The sequence below is a fragment of the Lissotriton helveticus genome, chromosome 12 (assembly GCF_964261635.1).
Source record: "Lissotriton helveticus chromosome 12, aLisHel1.1, whole genome shotgun sequence".
Taxonomy (NCBI): Eukaryota; Metazoa; Chordata; class Amphibia; order Caudata; family Salamandridae; genus Lissotriton; species Lissotriton helveticus.
Genome location: NC_136073.1, coordinates 560,017,655 through 560,041,516, shown reverse-complemented (window position 1 = coordinate 560,041,516; position 23,862 = coordinate 560,017,655). Strand labels below are relative to the sequence as shown.

At 43.7% G+C, this 23,862-nt stretch overlaps 1 protein-coding gene across 2 annotated transcripts in view; it reads left to right on the top strand.

Annotated features, from left to right (window-relative positions):
• Positions 1-23,862, top strand: part of SLC7A6 (solute carrier family 7 member 6) — a 457,165-nt gene that overhangs the window by 62,279 nt on the left and 371,024 nt on the right. For both annotated transcript variants that reach the window (XM_078670746.1, XM_078670747.1), the window contains exon 2: positions 16,389-16,940. In XM_078670746.1, the coding sequence (XP_078526872.1) occupies positions 16,427-16,940 (514 nt within the window). In that variant the 5' untranslated portion in view covers positions 16,389-16,426. The remainder of the gene's footprint in view (positions 1-16,388; positions 16,941-23,862) is intronic.

Here is a 23,862-nt window from a genome sequence, read left to right as displayed (position 1 = left end):
CCCCTTGGATAGTAGGGAAGGTGTTGGATAGTACATTAAACCTATTCCCTATCCTAGAGCGCCCCCCAGCGCTATGCGTTGTAATGGTTTGCGTTGTAAAAGTTGCGTTGTAATGGTAGTTCGTTGTAAAAGTTTCGTTGTAAAGGCTGTATACCCTTGAAATCCACCAGGTCAGGTCAAACTTGTCACATTGACCACCAATGCAGTTTGTGTAGCAAGTGAATGAAGGCTCATGGAACCAAACTTTATTGGTTAGTAATTGGTAACTATTACCCTACTTAATGGTTTTTAAATTCTTGTTTAAAATGGTTTAAAATAAAACTGTAAAAATATATACGGGGAGCCGAATGGACATCAAGATGGCCCCCATCTGACTGTATGCAGAGCTCCAGGTTCTCGTCCCGCACAGCTGCATTGGCTCCAGGTGAAGATGCCTGATAGGAGACCTACAGAGATAGAGCCAGTGGTCAATATTGCATTGGTACTCTCTGTTCTAGATGGTGGCTGAGACTCTGTGGTTAGAGGCGCACCCATGGTGAGGCTGGCCAATGCTCAATGACCTATCCATCTGTAAAAAACGGGGTTCCCTGCAGCCCTCCCCTGTGCAAGGCAATTTGATTAGAGAGTGATTGGGAGGTGACTCACAGTAAGAGTGGCACTACAGTTGGAGTCCCGGCGGGCGGAGGGATGAGCCAGAAAATAGTGATGGTGCCTGTCGAGAACCTGCTGGCCCAATTCCAGTGGGATAGAGTGGCTTGACACTACACTCTGGATTACCTTCCAATGGGTGGTCTCTGTGGTGGAGACATAGAGGCTTCCTCCTAACTTTGAGACCTGTGAGTCCGCCTATTTTCGTGGTTAGAGCATAATCTTGTAATAGGGAGAGAGGGCACTCTTTAGTTCTATAACTCCTCTCCACAGTTACATGAAAGAGGAGACTTGCAGTATTAATGTAACACTGACGGCAGGTGAGGTCTATATGGGTGCCTGAAAGAAGCAGAAACATTCAAGGCTAAGTCAGTGAGTGCCCTGGTGACCCTAGGGGCAGAATTGAGGTTTTAGACAATTTAAGGCGAGGCGCACACAGCAGGGTGCTGGGGATCCCAGCAAAGTTTCCCAAAGAGTCCCTCCAGACAGGGTTCAGATCATCTTTGCCAAACTGTTGGAGTCAGTTGAAAATGGCACAGCCAGTTATAGTGAAGGCATTTAGCACCCCCTCCTTTCCCCCCTTTGGAACCAACCTCCAACTAGGACCTGGCACCTCTGTATTGGCAATTGTCAAATTTGATAATTAGAGAGACCAACTTTTAAGGGTTGCAGCACAACGAAAAGAAGTGAAATGTGGGGGGAATTAAGTTGCTACTGTTTGCACACATGAGATGACATAGGTTGGCACAGAAGAAGCGTCCTAGAAATCTGTAAAGAACTGAACAGAGGGTTTTCCGAGGAAGTTGTGCTTCCAGCGACGGTAAGAAATGTGTGTTCTCACAAGCGGACAGTGCCAGAGCTTTTCTCAGAATTTTAGATTCGCCTCTGGACCGATAACCGTTGTAGAGTATGGAGAAAAAGACTGCTGAGTACCCACACGCATCTGAGAGGCTTGAATGATTCAGATGAAAGCAAGAGGTGGGGGCGGATGTGTGGGTTCTTCCTTGCATGGGTGAGTCGGACTATATATGCTATCTAGCTATATATTTTATGAGAATGCGTACCTAATTGTCTTTTTTCCTTATTGGACCGCATCTTTAGTGATTCGTTGACAATAATATAACAACGCTGAAATATTTGAAGGAACTGTTAGAATAAGACACAGCCACACGAAGATGAAGAAGAGCTGGTTTATTCACGTCCGGTCTCATGCACTCCGCTCACCTCAGTGAACGTTCTATCACAGACGCCCTGCCAACATTCCATGGAACAGATATGCGGGGTGGGAGGAGAAGGGGGGTTTGGAACATACCATTATCAGATGGCAAACTAGATAAGATTACAACACATCTCCCTCTGTACGGGATAAACAATTTATATGATAGGTCCTCCAGGGAGGAAACATTTTAAGCAACTTAAGTTACATAGTCTTTTTGCCAACTAGGTGGCTGACGCATCCTGGTCACTCTGGTTTCCTGACTGTCCGATGAATTACCATCCTGGTTTTCCTCGCCAATGGCCATTGGTACACTCACATCCGGGCAGGCACTTACATTGTCTATGCTCCATGTGCTTCCGTCTTCCAGCACCAGCGAGTTATTGTTCACTCTCTGTATCCTTACAGGTTTTGAGAAAGAGGACACTTTTGCTCGTCCTACAGCAGGTCTTTTGACCACTACCCATTGTCCAACAGAGAACTTCCTGGAAGTGGTTCCCCATTTCTGGTCGTATTTGGTTTTGTACTCCCTTTGATGTAGTTCCACTTTGTCTTTCACAGACATCCTGTCCACCCACACCGGACTGCCCCCATTCAACCAGTTAGGGTTGAGCTTAGACCCTGGGTTTCTTCCTTTTAGGGATACAAACGGGGATACTCCTGTCACAGCATTGGGGGAGGAATGATACGACCATAGTGTTTTTCTAACTGCCTCCTCTACTGGTTCACGCATTGTAACTGCCATTTGAATAGAGTTCTTCACAATCCTGTTCGCCCTTTCCACCATACCATTAGCTTTAGGACAGTAAAAAGGTGTTCTTATGTGTGATATGGCTAATTCTGACAAGAACTTTTTCATAACATCTGACGTAAATTGGACCCCATTGTCTGTCACCAAGGTGCTGGGAATACCTTCTGTAGCAAACACTTCCTTCAGGAATTCTACCATATCCTGTGTAGTTATTGAGGGGACGAACTTAGTACTGATCCAATGAGAATGGTAATCTATAATTACAAACATAAACCTCTGGTTGGCATTGAGTAAATTCATGGGCCCTATTATGTCAATCCCCAACTTGTCCCATGGTTTATTTGGAACTTCTACTGGAATGAGGGGGGCCTTATGTACCACTTTAGATTTGTCACTTCTACCACACGCTTCACAGTCTTTTACCATGCTCTCCACCAACCCATCCATACTTGGGAACCAATAGTGTTGTCTCACTTTACTCTTCGTCATGCTCCTTCCCGGGTGACCCTCATGTGCTAACACAATGATCCTGTTTCTCATGCCACCCGGGGGAATGACCTTGTTCCCTCTCCAAATCTGACCATTCATGCTGGATATTTCATTCCTCACTGTCCAATAAGGTTTGAGGTTTACAGCTAACTCAGTGTTGTGCTCAGGCCACCCTTCCTCAACCAACTTCCTCAGTTCCTTTAACTCCGGGTCACTTTGGGATTCACTCTCCCATTCCTCTTTACTGATAGCCGGATGTTCCACTGCAAGAATGGCTTCATCTGGTGGCTCACCCACATTGTCTTCTCCTTGTATAGGCAACCTAGACATGCAGTCTGCAATGGTATTTTTCTCTCCAGCCACATAACACATTGAAAAATTGTACCCTTGTAATTCCAGTATCCATTTGGCAATACGAGGAGTGGCCCTCTCTATGTTCTTGGTGGAAAATAATGGGATTAACGGTTTATGGTCAGACCTTAGTGTGAAGGGGATACCCCACAGAAAGAATTTAAAATGGTTTATAGCCCAATAGCACGCTAGGGCCTCCCGTTCGATGGTAGAGTAATTAGACTCTGGGTCCTTCAGTGTCCTGGAAGCGAAAGCGATTACTCTCTCGTATCCGCCAATCCTTTGAGTGAGGGATGCCCCTAGGCCCTTACTACTAGCATCTGTAGTCAGTGTGGTTTTTTCCTTAGGATCAAACATCCCCAATGTGGGTGCTCTTGCGATGGCTGACTTAATATACTTGAATTCCTTTTTGCACTCCTCATTCCAACCAAAGGTACTACCCTTTTTCAAAAGCTCCCTCATGTTGCTTGTGTGGCTAGAAAAATTTTCAATGAACTTACTCATGTACTCAACTAATCCCAAGAAGGATCTGAGCTCCTCTTTGGTTGACGGAGCAGGTGCCAACGATACTGCATCTACCAGGCTGGTTTTAGGTTTTATTCCCTCGCCTGATATGGTATGCCCAAGGTAAGTCACAGATTTGACCCCTATCTTGCACTTGTCCTTTTGTGTGGTAAAACCAGCCTTACTCAACTTGCACAAGACTTCTCTTAGAATTGAGTTGTGTTCACTCTCTGAGTCTCCATAAATCAGTATATCGTCCTGAAAGCACAGGACCTTACTGAGGTCTTCCAGGATATGTTGCATAATGCGTTGGAAGACCGCCGCCGCGGACGCCAACCCGAAAGGCATACGATTATACTGGTATGCTCCGAATGGCGTAATGAAGGAAGTAAGGCTTTTGGACTCCGGATGAAGGGCAACCGGGTGGTATGCCGCCGAGAGGTCCAACACACTGAAAAATTTCGCCCCCTTTATCACACTAAGCATCTCGTTTATTCTGGGGAGGGGATGCCTCTCTACCCAGATGTTGGCATTAAGATCCCTGAGATCCACACATAACCGAATCCCTTTTCCACCACCTTTTGAAGCTACCACAATGGGGGTGAGCCACTCGGAACTCTCAATTTTTTCAATTACCCCCATGGACTCAAATTTTTCCAGTTCTTTCTGCAGGGAGTCTCTCACCACCAATGGCACTGATCTAGCTCTATGTACCGTGGGCTTGCAATGTTTTTTCAGTTTTATTTTATGAAGGAATCCTTTTAATAACCCCAACTCACTGGAAAATACCTCAGGGAATTCCTCACACACCTCATTACCAATACTGGGTTGATCTATCAGGTATACTGGTTCTGAGGCATTGGTGTCTAATTTTATACCTAGGTCCTTTTGATGTTTCCACCCCAGTAGACACGAACCTTTCTTTGTTAGATACACTTTTCCCACAGTGGTTCTCTCTTTGAATCGGATGTGCATAATGACCATTCCCACCAATGGTATAGTGTCATGATTGTAACCTCCTGGGTTGATGTCTGGGGGCAACACTTCATAATCTTTGTCAACAGACCTGGTTTTAAATGTAGTTTCATTTATAAGTGTGTATGGTGAACATGAATCCGCATATACATTATAAGCCACATTATCAAGCATGATCTCACATTCTGGGTAGCTACATTCTGCATTCTCAAGCAATTCATTAACCATGAATACAATGTCCCCCCTGGGCTCCTCATCATCCCAAATCATATGGGTCACTTCTTTTTTCATATCATGACACACCTTGGTGAAATGTCCCCTTTTGTTGCACTTCCTGCACATGGCACCCCTTGCTGGACATTTTACACTATTAGCAAGATGATTTGGATTACCACAACGGAAACATTTCAACTTTTGGGACTCGTCCTTCAGGATTGAACTTCCTTTTTGTACATATTTGCCCTTGTCTTGCCTATTGGACACTTTTAGTACTTCCTCTTCACAGACCTGTTTCACCTCAACTGCCTCTTTCATTTCATTCATGCAGAATGCCGTGTGTTCGATGCTTTTTGCTATATCTACTGCTTGCTTCAAATCGGGGGCATCAGCAAGCAATTTTTCTTGTATTTTCCTATCTGAAGTGCACCTGACCAACTGGTCTCTGATCAGTGAATCCGTGAGGTTACCAAAATCACAGGTGGAAGACAACCCTCTAAGGACTGCTATGTAATTCACCACCCTTTCTTGTTTCCCTTGAGACCTTGAAAAGAATTTGTGTCGCTCCAACACAACATTAATTTTCTTACCAAACTGTACTTCTAATTTCTTCAAGGCAATAAGGTACACATCTGGTGGAGCATCACCTTCTCCCCCTCCACCACTGCTTTCAATCTCAATTTCAGGTAAATTATCATACATTTCTCTAGCATGCTTACCCAAATTGTGTAACAATATGTGCAATTTCCTTACTGATGAAAATCTGTTGCCTCCAATAGCTATCAAATAAGATTCAAAAATCCTCTCCCAATTCTTCCATGGAGTGAGTGGTTCCCCATCTTCATTGAGAAAGGGAGGGGGCTGTGACATCGACATTGCTGTAGCCATACTACTAACTCTTTAATGCTCTTACTCACCCCCGTACAATACTAAACCAGGATGGCACAAAAGTGAGAAAATTGAACACCACCAGTCCTAACACCTCAACATATAAAACTCTTCCAAGGTTGACATTTAAGCATTAATGCTTGAAGAATAATACCAACAATGTCAAAAGGAACACAATACGAGTCTTATGTAGCTGTGCCTATCAGCATGTGATGAGAACAGAAGGCACCACGAAGAAATAAAAAGTTCCTTTTTTTTTTATAGCTGTGCTTATCAGCGTGATGCGCAACGAACAAACTCTGACAAGTTTCTTGGATGTAAGCTGTGCCTGTCAGCGTGATCAAAACAACAGGCTCCTGAACCGCATGGTAATTCAATACCGTGTGATACTCCAATTCTATATCTGTGCTTATCAGCGTGATGCGCAACGAACAAACTCTGACAAGCTTCTTGGATGTAAGCTGTGCCTGTCAGCGTGATCAAAACAACAGGCTCCTGAACCGCATGGTAATTCAATACCGTGTGATACTCCAAATGGGCTTTCATTCATATGTAATGATGCTGGGCTCTCGTTCCCCTTGGCTTCCCTCGAAGGATCTGCCTAACCACCAGGTGCTATGGTGTTCCTCACGCACATAACCTTTGTGCCAGCACCCTCTAGAACCGTAGAAACCTCAGCACCTTACACAGCTGATGGCAAACTGACTACCGCCGATGCACAAATGTCAAAAGCGCTCGCCCTGCAGGAACAGCTGTTGACATAGGGTGGCGTCAGGGTTGCAAGTTCAGCTGACGGATCTCCTGGAGGAAGCTTCACGTCACTGTCACACACGGGAGATTTGTGAAAGGAAACAGCCGATAAAACTTTATACCGGCACCGTGATCTGGCCGAAAACCATGAAACACGGCTAAGACCTTACACTGACAATTCCCTTTGACAGTTCACGGAGCGGCCGATGCGCAAATGTCAAAAGCGCAGGCCTCAAGTCAACAAACGCCTTCAGAACAGATGAGCAAGTAAACCTCTTCAGGAACCGAGTGCAGAGCACAGCGGAGAAAGATTTAAACGCGCTTAGGCTCTGATAATCAACTCGCTAGCGAAACAACAGTTTCCGATTCCCACTGAAGACTCACGGTTACTTTTCACTCGGCGTCGTGGTTCACGGCAGTGCTGGATAAACGGGGGAAGACCAGGACCTGCCCCCCGCGCAGCCCCGTCGCCAATTTGTTAGAATAAGACACAGCCACACGAAGATGAAGAAGAGCTGGTTTATTCACGTCCGGTCTCATGCACTCCGCTCACCTCAGTGAACGTTCTATCACAGACGCCCTGCCAACATTCCATGGAACAGATATGCGGGGTGGGAGGAGAAGGGGGGTTTGGAACATACCATTATCAGATGGCAAACTAGATAAGATTACAACAGGAACGTTCGGGGTATTTTAATGCAAATTCGCAATACCAAAATCCCAATGTAAAATCTTCCTTCTCTGTTTTATGACAGTAACAGAACGTATAAAATCGTAGTTTGGGAAATTTAACAGCGCTTTCATCATATCTGTTAGTAATATAATTCTGTTTAATCTGGTTATGTGCTGTAATTGCTAAGTGAGATCTGGTCCAACTGTATGGAAGGGTATTTCTCAATTTAATGGCATGAAGCAGAAATTGCATACTTAACAAGCATTGGTAAATGCATTCGTTTTCGCCTATGTGATTAATAATAAGCTAATAAGTTGTAGCATGGTGAGCAGTTGTGCAGTTTAAGCTATTCAAAGTCCGTTAAGTTGTTAGAACTTGATTATTGGGAGGCAATGCTTTCTTGCAAACTGTGTTCATGGAATCACAAATTTGCCATAATGCTGTTATAATAAAAGAAAGTGCTGCTGTGCACTGACACGGGTTCCATGCTAGATAAGCAATTGGGTCCAATTGTCTCCATGGTGATGGATAAAATAACAATTTGCTGAACATTTAAAGAAATAAAGAAGTTTTCAATGGGTTCGTGTCACACACTTGACTCAGCCTGGCTGTTGAATATAGTGCAAGCGCTGTGCAGGGGAGATTAAGTGGACAAGTACGGTATCTGCTGCCGTTCAAAAAGCCAAAAGGAGACGTGATCACAGAACCCTGTAGACCACAAACATGTGTCTAACATAACAGATGTCCATGTGACTTCAATACCCAGCATGAATCTTGTTTTAAACAATGTGCTTAATGTACTTACACCACACACTTTTATATAAGGAGGAAGCACAAGAATCTGTCCAGCCCCGGCGCAAATGTGTAAACCAAACACTGTCATTAACGAACTGTAAATAATAAAGATTTAAGGTTAATAACCTGTGTCCCCCCCCACCCCCATGCTCCCACTTAAACGGCCCACCAAGATGTGCTGTGCAAGAAAACCAGTGCCTGCTACTGTATGTCAAAACAGCAGGAAACGCATCAAGGAAAGGCAATGGAGGTAGCAAGGGGAGCAAGACACGGGGATAGGTCTTGTCAGGATAGGGTGAAACTCTGAAACCAGAAGCCCTCTCATTAAAAACAGGAAGTCTAGCCTAAAGAAGAAGCTGGATCTGGATCAGAGACATAAAGACTTTTATTAAGGAGATTTGACCCTCACCTAAACTAAGTGAGAGAAAGAGAAACGTCCTCATCTTTAAAGGAGCCCTGGCAAAGTACCTCAAGTGGAACTTAACAAGTTCATCCGACCTCAACAGATTATTTCCGCATTAAAGGGCATAGAACTGTTATTGTCCTGAGGCTAGTCTGTAACATTTGGACTGTCCAGGATTTTTAGCTAGGATCACTCTCCATCAGGCCCTTGATAGGCCGTGGCAAGTGGCCATCACGAAAAGACAAGTACCAAATTATAAGATGATATGACCTGAACATGTCTCCTGATGATGAGCTTATTCACGGACCTGAATGGCAGGGCTTTCCAGCAGCATAGCACATTTCCTTCTAGCCACAGAAAACCGGTTAGCCGACAGTTAAACTGGGGAGCATCTTAACAGCCCATGCATCTAACAGGCAATTTTGTGTGGAGCACTATGTCACGCCTCAGATCATCAGATGTCTTCACTGCCTCAACCCTTGCCACAGACCAACAAGAGACGTCAATTTGCAGTGGCATATTCATGGTGCCAAAGGCCCTAATGCAAGCAAGCGCCATAGTCCCTACAGCTGCCCACGCACAGCCTGTTGGACATATCGGTGCACATTGTGTCTCCACCTCATCCGCACCACACTCTGTCCGACATGGCAAACAACTTTGGTGCCCAGCCTCAATCTCCAAGTAGTAACCCATGGCACAGAGGCATACGTGTCCGTGTGGAGATGAACCCCCAGCTGAAAATGGCTCCTCCTCTGATCCGAAGTAACAAAATACAAAACAGTAATAAATTCATGACAACCTCCTCAAACGTTCTTTACTGTAGTTTTGTTCTCTTTGCTTATAGTGTACTCGTTAAACAGAGGACGTTTGGGTTGCAATAAACACATTGACACATCCCGGCACAGTTTCTAGGTGGCAGCCATCTTGAACAAGAAGTTAAGTCACATTACTGTCAGGTTTTGTGGAAAAAAACATTCATCCCAGAACGGGAGCGGGCAATTCATTCAGATACGGATAAGTCAGCTTCATCTTAGAATAGGTCTACATTAACGCAAGAACATTAGAGGATGCCTTGGTATAGTAAACCTACTCACTATTAAGGTTGGCAACAGTAAAGAGTTATTTTAGAATGAGGAGAAATGAGTCACATTAAAATAAGACAATAATTAGTTTTAAAATGGATTCTACAAAGGTTGCATTCTCAATTGAATATCTCTTATACTTTGTTTTTGATTAAAATACATTAAGAAACGTATTTTCTTTTCTTTAGTCTCTTCTTTATAGCGTGTGAACCAGGGCCTCTGGATATACCAGCGCTCTGTATCAGACTTGTATGGTTACAGTGAAAGAAGACACATATGAGGGCAGACGTACACTCACTACCATTTGGCAGGAGTCCTCCTCTTGATGATATTCACCCTCTCAACAAGTATCATAGGAGTGGAGAAGACGTGGTGCAGCAACCAGAGTTGCTGCACTTGAGAGCTGGGGATCCTGGTTAGGGTGTCGGCGCCGCAACATCCTGTGACTCCGGGCAAATCACTTACTCCCTCCCGGTGATAACTTGCGCTATATAAATGTGCTTCAAGACAAAAAAGCAAAAAGAGGGAAAACTGTATGAAAAAAATAATTGTTCTACCAAAGCGGATATCAACAGTATTTTTGCTACGGGAAATTGATTGAGAAGCAGACAAGGAATAATCATTGCTAAATGTGGGAAAATATGCTACAGGCAATAGAAATGGAGGAAAAGTGGGAGGCACGGTGCTCCAGTGCTCATGACGAGCTCAGCTCGTCATGAGCCGTGGAACGCTCAGGTGCGGGGAGAATTCCCCTGCTGTGCTGAGTGTTCCAAGGGAGCCGGTGCACCTGAGCACAGGAGCGCCGTGCCTCATGACGTGAGCATACGGGCGCTGTGCGCGCCCCCCTCCCCCCCAGCACAGCGGGGGAATTACCCCCGCAGCGAAGGGGCTAAGTTTATATTAAAAACAATAGTTTTCATAAGCACAGCACAAGTGCTGTTCAGGCGAAACCTAAAATGCAGTCAATGGGTTCAAAAGTAATAAGAAACAGTAGTACAGACCTGCAATTTCTATATTGCACATTTTGAACATGGAAAATGCACCTTTTGCAATTGGAGGAATAAAAAGGACAAAAATAAAAAGTTCATGTTAGTTTGCACGGAGCTTTGATCGCAAGGAGACAGCACATGTCTCTGAGCTTGCCTTATAATTTAGAAGACCTATCTTAAATTTAATCAAGACATGCTGCTCTTCAAGAGATTCTCAACTTGTGTTACTTATGGCCCAATCCTTGCAGATATTTTCAAGGTTAGTCTAGCCCTCTTAACGGCATTTGTTATTATCAGTTACATTTTTGGCCAATTTAGGCATCCAAATGTCACAGTATGCAAGAAAACACATTTCGCAATTTGTCGTTTAATTCACATGATATGAATGATGGCTAACCCCAAATTCATAGTTGTACAAACTATTCTGAAATCTCTAAAAGTTCATAATTGGTAAATGTTCAGTAGCAACGTAATGTTTTAAACTCTAAAAACCACACAAATTCACCAGTTATAGTTACCTTAAGTAGCTATAACTTGTGCCCTAAGGTAACTATAACCCACGCCCCGGCTTTGCACAGTTTATTTATCAATAGTTTCATGGTAATGTTGGAGTGATATCATTGATGGCATAGCGGTCATGAGTGATGCATTATGTGGGCTAATTAGCAGTGCATGGCTAGGGTGGCATTTATAGTTACCTTAGGGCACGACCAACCCCTGGCATGCAGCCAAACACACGCTGCTCATGGCCTTCGGCCGTGAGGGTGTTTGCCATGGGGACTGGCCTGTGGCCAAGCCGTGCAGCCAATCCCGTGCTATGCACAGTGTTTGGCCGTGCACGGCAGGGGGTTGGCCACAAAGTCTGGCAGTGGCCAACCCCTTCACTCCCCAGTCAACCCCGCTCTGGGCAGGGCCATCGGCTTTGCGTGGCTAGAGATTAGCCACAAAGCCTGGCTTGCGGCCAACCTCCTGTGGAAAGCCAACCCCACACTGCGCACTTCCTTGGGCCATCCACGGCGAGAGGTTGAACCTAAGATTGGCCTTTGGACCCCAGGAACCCTATGCCCTGGGGCCAAATAAAATTAAACTGAGTAAGAGTGTGTGTCCTCTTCCTTGCTGAGTCTTATTAGGCGCCAGGGACCCCATCCCTCAGGGCCATATGTATTTTAAAGGAGAGGGCTGCCATATAACCCCTTCTCGAGCTTTTTTAGGCCCTGGGGTCCTTATCCCCCAGGGCCTTTCAATTATTTTATTTTTTTAATGTGAGGGGATCCTATTTTTGCCCTGGGGATCCCATCCTCCAGGGCTGCATATATTTTAAATGGTAAGGGAACTGTGCACCCTCCCTGCCCTTCAGAGCTATATTCTGCCTTGGGACTCCATCCCGCAGGGCCCACATCAAGTAAAGGTTGGTTCCTTGGTGCCCACCCAGGGTACCCACCATGCAGACATTGGGGGAGTCGGGGGAGCCCTAGGGCCCTCCCTGGACCCATCGGGCTCCCTGCATACTGCATTAGTTAGCATTGCTAACACCTGGAGGGAGCAGCTACTTATACTGGTCCCTCTGGAAGCTGTCCATTCCTAACTTCCATGCGACTATTGTGGGTGGTACGCGTCCCGCCATAGCCTTGCGATATCACGTTTGGCCATGGTTAAGCTCAGGAAGAGTAAATGCCTCTCAAGATCTAGCTTTCTGCTGCATTTGGTGGAAATCCATTCAGAAGTTTGGGCTGTAGCAGTGTCTAAAGTTCCTGTGGAAAAAGAATGGGTAGGGTGTGTGTGTGTGTGTGTATATATGTATGTATGTGTATATATAATATATATATTTTGGAGGTCACCAGTCGGTATAGTTAGGACCTAGTTTCAATATGACTTGCCTATATCTTTGGCGTCGGTTATCAAATCTTCAGGAACATTTCCAAAAAGTGGGTCTTATTGTGTATGGGCAGTTTCAGTATGATCCGTGAAGCGGGGCTGAGAAAAAGGGGGGAGGGGGTCAAAAAAGTGGTTTCCCCATAGAGATTTTGAAAGCGACCAGCCCGAACCAATGGACGAAGTACACCAAATTTGGCAGAAAGCTAGATCTTGGTCCTGAAAGAAAGAGTGCTTGTTGTTCTTTGGTGTAAATCAGTTTAGTAGTTTTTAGTTATTAAAAGAAAACCAACTTTGTATATATAGGGACGTCCAGAGCCGGTCCTAGGCCTTCTGAGGCCCCGGGCGAAAGGGAAGACGTGAGGCCCCTCTAAGTGCCTTACTGTCTGCGCGAGTGCGCGCAGCGCTTTTCCTGCATTTCATATCAGGCCCCCTGCTCTGTGGTCTACTCTGCGGGCCGGCGGCGGGGCCCCCTGAGCGCGAGGCCCTTGCCTAGGACCGGCCCTGGGGACGTCACCCCTCCGCGAATCCTCTGATCTCGTGCAGAGATCTGATTGGCTGCCAACACTTTAACCAGCAAGGAAGTGTTAACAGTCATCTTGGGACTCCCCCTCAGCCATGTCATGGCAGGGAAACCGAAGAAAGATTGCTCCAGCACGCTGGGAACTGCAGATTTAGCAGCTCCCTGCATGCGAGAGCAATGCTGGCTCCTGTTCGAGGCGGGGAGCGGAGGCCCCAGCGGTCCCCATCAAAGCTCATTAGGTGTCTTGGGCTGAGCCAGGGCACCCAGGTAGATGTGGACTGGTGCCACGCAACCCTCTTCCTCCCTTGAATTTTGCCCAGACCCCAGGATGGAGTCCCTAGGGCCAAAATTGGGCTGGGGGAGGGGGTATGCACCCCCTCCCCTATTAAGTTTTAACTGGGCCGTTCTGACCCTGATGCTCCTTTCACAGAAATTAAACCGCAACAGGAAGTACTTACACAAATAAACTTAGCAGGTGTCCCATTTGATTCTCCACTTCTGTAAAGGACAAATGATCCCAACTCCTGGGCTCTGTGAAGGCAAGTGTGTTTTCTAGGCAATTCTACATTGAAAGACTATCTGAAATGCTTCGTAGAGGTAAATGCATCATTGATCTATTGGAATGCAATCTGTAGTGACTGTGACAAGTGGGTTCTTTCATGTCTTAACTGGTGGTTCTCTTTTTAAATCACTCCAAGCTTGCAAGCTTCGCCTGTTTGTCCACCCTCAACTTAGCAGCATGCCAAGGTCTTCCTGCCTTTTGCCATGACGATGGACAGCTTAACAAGCCCTGCGCGTTTCCCGCTGATTTTAGTGAGGCGTACTTGATGCGGAGGAATATCATGACCTATCTACCAAACAAAGAAGCACTTTCTTCAATTGGTTAAGAAGAATGACCCTTGTTTGGTGGAGATTTACCTCTTTGTAATTTTGTTCTATAGAAGGATTCATGTAATCACATATTCCTGGACAAATACGCACCAGGAACAATCGCATTGCCAAAACGCACATAGGATCACTGATGACATTTCCTCGTGCTTAATTACGCAGCTGAAGTGTAGAATACGTACTGGACATTTACCCAAGGAGGTAACACTTAGTAATTAACCAGTAGAAAGTACTCCACTTGGGTAGATATTGTATGCAAAACTGTGTACTCTTGTTGGATAAAGGGGCAGGTGTGGTTCCGTTGTGGTCCAGTCGCCCACACAGCTACTGACACACCCACACTGACACGTACCCACCCATTCACTCACACACTCATACACCCACTCACAGACCTACTCAACACCCACACAAGCTTGGAGACTCAACTAGGTCCTCATGCACCTACTCATGGAACAACTGAGGACACAAACACCCACTCACAGACTTCTACTTTCTCACACCCACTCACAGGCACACTCAGACTCGAGCACCGATTCACTCAGAAAAATGCACCCACTCAGACACACGCACCCACTCGGACTCACGCACCCACTCGGACTCACTAATAGACTCATTCAGGCAATGATGCACTCAGACTGACTTGCACACTCATGGAGGCACTCTGAGTCCCATTCAGACACTCTCACAGCCCCATTCAGACACGTACACCCTCTGAGACACACACACAGTCACAGACCCACTCAGCCACTTGCAAACCCATACAGCCACTCACACCCCAAAACCACTCGTACACCCAGTCACAGACCCATACAGCCATTCACACACCCACTCACCGACGTATACAGTCCCTTAAACTTGCACACTCAAAGGTTACAGGTTACAGTTAGGAAATACAATTTTAGAAACCTTAGAAATCCCCTGGAAAAAAACAAAGGTTACAGGGACGTTATAATTGGGCTTAGATTTCACATGTACAAAACCATGGAAATTCAGCAGTTCTAGTTACCTGAGCTAACTATAACTTACGCCCCCACAATGCACTGCTGATTACCTCACATATTCCATCAGTAGTCAGTAACATCGCTGATGACATCTCAAATGACATCATTGATGACCTCACTGATTATATAAAATCCACAGAACCACCCACACAACTACTCACCCCCCACATAACTACTCACACACCCATACAACTGCTCACAGACCCATTCACTCATCCATAGAGCCAATCACACACTCATTCACTCACCCATTCATTCACTCACCCATACAGCTACTCACCCATACACCTACTCGCACATTACTCACTCCAGATAGTCCCTCACACAGCCACTCACTCACATTTACAGCGGCTCACTCCAACTGCCACTCACTCACATTTACAGCTACTCACACACCTACCTACTCACCCATGCAGCCTCTCAACGGAGCCACTCACTCATACAACCACTCATGTACCCACTCACACAATGACTTGTATACCCTTTCACGCATTGATAGCACTCACAAAACCACTCACCCATACAGCCACTCTCACACTCACTCAGTTAACCAAACACCCTTTCAAACAACCATTCACTCACCCATACAGCCTCTTAAACACCGTCACTCACCCATACAGCCACTCACCCATACAGCCACTCACACAGCCACAAGCTCATCCTTACAGCCTATGACACACCCACCCATTCCCCAATACAGTTTAGATATGGTTTGTAAGATGGGGTCATAGTCTATAGCTTGTTTACCTATTTTTGTTTCCTGTTTCAGATCCTTACTTTCATTCATATATGCAAACTGATTTTTCTTTCATTGGAATAATCATAGCTTATGATAATTATTTAATAATCCAGGTCATTGTATTTTTGCTGTGTTTTTTTTATTGCTTTTCCTTTTCACCAGTCCAGTAACAGTATGTGTCTACTGAACTGCAGCTGTCTTGTAAAGGTTGTCAAATTGTGATTATTTTTCAGTGAAAAATGGCTTTTGAATGAATGGGCGAAGAGGAAGATTAATTATGCCTCCAACAATGAGTTACTCCCATAAAATATACATTCACGAAAAGTATCTCCTGTGTGGATGAGAGCTCTGTGATGTGACCACCCATTTAAAAAAAAAAAAATTGAATATGCAATCGTGCATTGAAGTGCTGATCTTGCGCCACTGCTTAGCCAACTATTGAGCTTCTTGAAATACTATAGACTTATTCCAGTAACTCATTAATTTTGATTTTCAGCTTGTGCAGTTGTGTACTTTAGTGTGTTTTTTGTTGAGCTGTTGCCGTGTTTTGAGCAAGTACAACTTGGTGAAAAGGAATGGTGATAATGAAAATGTTGTAGGTTTCCGTATTAACCAGCTCTGTTTATTTCCTCCAGATTGATCTGGAAGTTGAAAATCTACGCTACATTTCACAATGGCGGGAGCAGAAAGACAAACACCTCTTACCTCTGGCACGACTAACCGTGAACTTCTTAACCAAAATACTGCTAATGATTCTGACAGTGAAAAAACTGAAACTATGCAACTGAAAAAAGAAATTTCCTTGCTGAATGGGGTCAGTCTCATAGTTGGCAACATGATTGGGTCTGGAATCTTTATCTCGCCCAAAGGGGTACTACGTTACAGTGCATCTTACGGATTATCATTAGTGATTTGGGCTGCTGGAGGTGTCTTTTCAGTAATAGGAGCACTATGTTATGCAGAAATTGGAACCACCATCCTCAAGTCAGGAGCAAGCTATTCATACATACTTGAAGCTTTTGGCAGTTTTGCTGCTTTTATCCGTTTGTGGACCTCCCTACTAATCATTGAACCAACAAGCCAAGCAGTCATTGCTATAACGTTTGCCAATTACCTGGTACAACCTGCTTTTACCTCCTGTGAACCTCCTTATGTTGCTTCTCGTCTTATTGCAGCAGCCTGTGTCTGTGAGTATTTTTAAATTTGAATGTGTTTCTGATACTGTTGTGGTAAATGTTTTTTGAGTTAAAATGTTTTCAAGTAGGAATGAGGCTGTTATTATGCTTTCACTGTAGACCTTCAATATCTGGAAAATAATGTAAAACTACGTGTCCTTTAGCCTACATAGTAGTGTTGTCACTCGCATGTTGCCAGCAGTTTGAGAAGTGTGTGCACATAATATGCAGAGCAAACCCAAGGAGATGATGAACGGAGCGCTGAAACTTTTCAGACACTCAACCCCAGTCACAGATCTGGGTTAAATCCATCATCATTCTTTAGCTCACTTGGCCACCTCAGTTCAGACCCAGCTATATGCAAATCAGTCTTGACCCTGTGCCTCATGGAACAGTCCAGTCCGAACTGCCAAGCCAGGTCTTCCCTGAGCCGGAAACAGGCATCCTGGACTGGTTTCTTAGTAACACCCTTCATCAGCCAGGCTAACATGAAACCAGTGGCAACGTGAGCAAGGGACGTCTGGGCATACCCTGCCAACTTAGGGCGAACAAAGCAAACACAAGGGGAGAGTGTCTGAAAAGTGTTAGCGCTCCGTCCATCATCTCCTTGTGTTCACTTAATATGCAGACCATTTTTAAAATTCATCTTAGTTCATGCTACTTGAACGCTAATTCCTATAATTTTTAACCTCTGTCCCTTTACTTATTACTTAAAGTTCTCTCTCCTGATTATGCTCACAATAGTCGCGCTAAGTGCTACACACTGAAAACCCTTATCACTCTGTTTCTTTGACTTCTACCAAGTGTTGTTTTTGTTATGTATTGGCCCACTCTCTGACACTTGTAAAATGTATTGGAAAGCAGCTCCTTGTTATAAAAGATCTGCAGTAAAAACCGAGCTATAATTTATGCCATGATTATGAGCAATTTACATCTCTTTGTATTGTCTGAAACCTGGTTATCGAAGGATTGCTCTCCTCCACAGTTTAAAACCCTGTATTAAGACCCCTGATTAAGACATGGAAGAGACGTATACTATAACTGTTTTGGTTTTCTCTAAAACGTGCAGCCAATTTAATGGTGCAGAGACATTATATTTCACTTCAAGACACAACAACAATAACCCCCCACGCACATTCACTAATCACTTTTTCTCCTGGCTTGAAGAATTCATATTTTTTTATTCAAATTGGCTTTCATAACCAGAAGGACTTGTTTCTTCTGGCACTCTCCCTAGATATTAAAATCACCCTACACGCAAGAGGTCTTCTATTCCTTGAAAATTCTACAATGTACACTACAAATTGTGGGAGCTTAATCCTTTCTAACACTCTAACAAAACAATCTTTCGATGTCACAGTTGGAAAGGACTAGTAGTACCTGTCAACATTAGGGTCCGAAAGGTTAACTGACTTTTGGGATACTTCGATCTCAAGCTAACTGCCTTGAACGCACTAACACAATCCTGACCACAGCACTGGACTAAGTATATCCACCTCAAGTATAGAGCAATAAAAAATAAGTATGCAGCATATAAGTGGTATACACAAAAGCTAAAAAAAACTGAGACGCTGATACAAACAAAGGTAGAATCCAAATGGCATACAGTCTACAGCTATATTGGCAACGTATCTCACAGATGCCGAAGTATAATTATCTGATAAGGCTTGTCAAACCAAAATGTTATACTACTAAGATCTTGGAGGATAATTTTACTATCCCATTGGAAGACCGCGTGCAACAACCTCCGTCCTTCTCAAGAATTTACAGATGCGGCTTCCTTTTCTTGCAGGATAAAACCCAAAATATAAGAAACTGCTTTAATCCAGATACTTATTTCAATACTTAATTCTAGTCCCAACTCTGAATTCTTAGAATCTTATACATTTGCAGAATTTAACATTCTTATTAATGAAGAGTTGGATGGACTAATTAAGGAAGTTCCCCCAAACACTAATCTGTGTTCAGCTAGGACATTTCTGGAATTGTGTTGACCTCACATTATTCCATAGGTAACAGAAATTAATTGTTTGCTCAAAACAGGAAAGTACCAGTAAGCCTCAAAGCAGCAGTGGTTAATCCTGTTCGCAAAAAACCTACATGCAAACCCTAAGGAACTCTCTAATATTCTGACACATCCGCTTATTGCCATAAATCTTTAAATTACTTGAGAGCAGTTGTAAAACAATTACAGTACCGTATTAAATCAAAACATGATGCACCAGCTGGATTTAGACCTGCTAGGAGAACCAAATTGGTGGTGATATCTGCAGTAGATGAACCACCAAAGGTGGTGGATGAAGGCGGGGAAAGGGTCCTTATCCTTCTCAACCTCTACCGCTTTTGACACTATTGACCATAATATCCTATTATGGGATATGGCTGGCTGTAAGATTGGAGGACCAGTACTAGTCTGGATTCACTCTATTTTGGTAGCCCCGTGCAGACAATTGAGCCACAAATTGATTGCTATCTCCTCCCTTTCTTTCAGAACGCAGAAACCAGCCTTAAGTCAGATACCTTCTTAAAACAAAACTATTTAAATAACTTGACTAATTCACTGTCTTTCCCTCCTTTCAGGAAAATTTTAGGCCATACATGTGCAACTATCGAGGAATGATAGAGCTCTTTATAAATTCTCTTAACAAATAAAAAAAATATATATCCTATACATTTTTAACACTTTTGATAGTTAAAATTTTGTCTGTATTTCTTCTTTCCCTTTTTAAGTCTCTCCTATGCAGCGCGCAAGCGCTGCTTAGGATGGACCTCTTGGAATCGCACTGTACTTTCTTGGAAACTCGTGGACTTTTGCACTGTTTCCAATGAGTACTCGTGCATGCAGAGCGTTTGCCTTGCGGGAGCGAGCAGTGGCGCCATCTGTTTGCAATTATCGCACCTTGCTGCTCGCTCCTGCAATGCAAATGCACTGCATGCACGAGTACTCGGTTAACTTTCGGGGCTGCGCTTGTGTTTCAGTGCTTGTTCTTTATTGAGCTTCTCCTGTTGCAGGCACAACAACATGCTTTGTTTCCATTCAGCTCGCCATGCCCGCCTTTTTTGTATAACTATTCCTGTGTTTCCACTTTGACCTAAAAATAACTTGTTTCAGGGCTCATGGTCCTTGGCAAGAAGCCCGGCTCCTATGCTGCAGTTTCCGGGATCTGCTTCCGATAAGCGGAGAGTGAATCTGAAAGAGCCGTGTGCAGGCAGGGTTTGGGTGAGCCAACCTCTTCCACCATTTGAAAGTTAAAAAAATAGCGTCCCATTTCAGTTCTGACAGTGTTCCGGGTTAGTTATCGCCACGGGGCAGACACAGCACCCGCTGCCAAGATTGCCACCCACCGGCTAGTTGCACTCTGGCTTGGCCGTAGCACGTTCAAGGGAGAGGAAGTGCTTTGTCAGAAGATCCTGACAGCTGCAAGACTTCCAGCCCACATGGGAGCAGACGGAAATGGGGCTATTTTGGTGTCTGTTGGTGTCACTGCTCCCCACCATGGGAGACCGCAGGTAACCCTCCACCACAGCACAAGCAACTAACCGCACACTCTGCTGCCCTGGGTGTCATCCTCCAGCGCACAGCAGACCCCAAAAGAGTAAACTTGCGTCTGTAGTTTACTTTCTGCCACAGGTTAGCTGACTGCTTCTATTACCTAAGCACGCTGCTTGAAACCCCTGCGCATTACATAACCAGTGCATGCGTGTAAACTTCTAATCCAGTTGAAGCAGAACCCATGGTGATACCCATCCTGTCAAAACCCGTAGTACACAGGTAAGCCTACAATGTCCCTGCTACTGCCCACGTGCCCACATGCACCTGCTGGGTCCATTGTAACGACACTCTACCTTAACAGTTGTGACATTTTCTTTAAAAATCATTGTAATTAGGGACCTTGTTCTAATGAGTGCAGTTGGGCTGCGTAGTTGCTACAACTAGGCTGCATTGATTTATTAAAGGAAAGTCCAGCATTGGAAATTTGATGGCCCGGGTACAATTTGGTGCTTCCCACCTAAGCTCATGTGATCATAGAGACAATTTCCAGCTCTGGCTTTTGTGTGACAAACTGGCGCATTCTGGGTGTTGTAGTCTTTGTTTGCTTTCATTGCCCAAATTATATCAACAGACCTGATTGCAATTGATTTGCAGCAGAAAAGTTCATGACTGGAAACAGTTTCCCTGTTGACATGGAATAAGTTGGCCACCATAGGGGACATGATTAACACACAGCTAACCATTTGACCTCAATGGCCACGGCATACAGTAACGTTGTGTCTTGCAAGCTTGACATTCTGAACTTTACTTGCAGAGTCACCAAAACCTAGGCATCTCACGTTTTCCACTGCTCTAGAGTAGGTTTGTCACATTTTTGTTCTACGTATAAACAGTGTATTTTTTGTTACTATCATGTTTCAATATAGCAGCAAATTTGTAAAAGGCCGGAGGGTCTGCCTAATGAGGGTGAATTGCTGTTGTGTATTTCATGAAAGAGTCCATATGCGAATCTGTCTGAGTATAACTGAAATCCACAGACAAACAAGCATTTGCAATGCAATAGGTCTCGCATTTACGAGAGTTTAAGCTGTTGGCATTGTAAATGGCAATGCGTTTTATTTATGTTTCAAAAAAACAAAACATAAATAAGAGGCATTTCATTTACAATGCCAATGGCTAAAACTCACACAAATGCGAGACCTGTTGCATTGCTTGTTTTAAGTTGCCTCATCATCCACACAAATGATCCAGTTCAAATATTGGACTTTGGTGTGCTCTGTATATATTGCCCATTCTGTAAACCTTTAACTTGCTGCCCTGGTAGGGCATTGCAGAGAGTTTTATCAGATGTATGTGGGCTTCTACCTCTCTGAGGTAGCTAATATATAAAGTGCAATAAGTTTAACTCTTCAGGGGGAATTATTTGTCTATTTCCTGACTTTGTATTGCTGATAAGGTATTATTTGAAAGAAGATTGTTTGCAGTTGTTAAAGGCACCACATTGTCTTCCAACAAACCAGAAACCTTACCCCTTTGCAGTAGTATTTTTGAAGTTCCACTGCGCTTTGGAATCCCCAGAACTTTATGTTGTGTAAGGGGCCGGTTATACAAATACGTCTCACTTTAAAGTCTTTTTTGCGCCTGTGAATGAAATTTCTTTCATGAGTTACTTGTCTATTTTACACGCCTCTAGCATACCCCGCTGAGTTTTTACAGTTGCCTTCTGTAACTATTTGTTGCCTTTGTTTGGTGGGCTTGTTTTTTTTTCTCATTATGATAGCCAAACTGAGCCTTCTCACACACACATACAGTGCGGTAAAGTGCTGTGGCAGTTGAAAGCAAAGTCAAATCAAATCAAAATCAGCTTTATTCGGTGCAACAAATCTCACCATAGAAGCATACTATAAAAAACATTCCTAAATTTACATTATTGTTCCGTAAATTTTATAAGAAAAATACAGAAAAAGAATTATTTAAAATACATTTGTGCGATACTTTGTCCAAAAGTCTGTATGACCATCATTAATCAATCTTGGCGTTTTTAAAGGGGCTAGGGATTTGCAAGACATTCAGTCGTGGGAAATAAAGTGCTGGTGCAAGGAGTACATAGTGAGACCTGGAATACAAAGTGAGCATTTTTGGCAATGAATCAGTAGTAAAAACAAAGCAACATTTAAGAATAATCATCCAAGTTTTCATACAGCAGTGCCTCAAGATGTGAATAATCTTTTTGTTTCCTGGTGGCAAGCTGTATGAAACGGATTACAGTACTTATAATTTTCACATTTTCTAAACTACATACAAAATTGAATGCATATTTATAATTAAAAAGCATGTTTGATCAAAATCGGGGTTTTAAAGCTGATTTCCGGATATCCTTATAAAAACTACAAAAGAGAATGAATTGCATCGTGGATTGCATAGATTTTCCGTCACAAGGACATTTCGGTAGTTTCTGACACTATTTATCCACTCTAGGGAAATCAGCTAAATAATGTAACAAACTCATCCTTAGCCTAGTGAGATAAAATCTCTGTTGTACGTTTTTCACCAGTATTAAGTTCGGCTGTATGCCCCTCACAAAAGGTCGTTCACAATATGACATGACAATGTGTTTTTGACTGACAGACCGGTCTCTTTCATGTTCCTTTTGTTTTAAATATTAGTGCTTAAGTTCCTGTTTACTAAATTCCAGAATGGGAAGGGGGTCACTTCTGTCCATGTCAGGTTTACAGTGTTTTAAAATGTTGTGAATGTGCTCCTGCCAAGGAATCTTCCTGCTATGATCAAGTGCTAGACAGTCCATAATTAGGTCTTTTGTGAGTTTTGTTTCATCCTTAGACCAGATGCCGTGCCAAAAGGTGAGTCCTGCAACATTTATTGTGTCACTAATGTATGGAGTTGATAATTCTTTGTGGATTTTGTAGTTTGCGGTCCCATGGGGGACTGCCAGTAATCTTTTAAGAATTTATATTCTTGGGTCTGAAGGGAGGTGATGTTGGACCTGCCCCCGATAGCAGCTCCATAACAGAACCCTGAAATACATTTGCTCCGATAGTGTTAAGATTTCGCGGATAGGTTTATTGCCTATCTTTGCCGAAAATCTAAAAATGCTCTCGGTTGATCTTAAGAATTTCATATTACATAAATCGATATGGGAGTTCCATGTACCATTCTTATTAAAAAGCAACCCCAAATAAGAGAAAGATGAGACTCTATTAATTAAAACTCCACCTACATCGTGTTGTTTATTTTGGGGATTTTTGCCCCCACATGTCATTACAAAAGTTTTCTTAAGATTTATTTTCAGAACTTTCTTTGTCATGTACAGGGCAACATTTTCTATAAGTTTTTGTAGGCTGTTCGCTGTCCTTGATATGAGGACAGCGTCGTCTGCATAAAGCAGTACTGGGGTTATACAAGTCCCAACTTTCGGAGCAT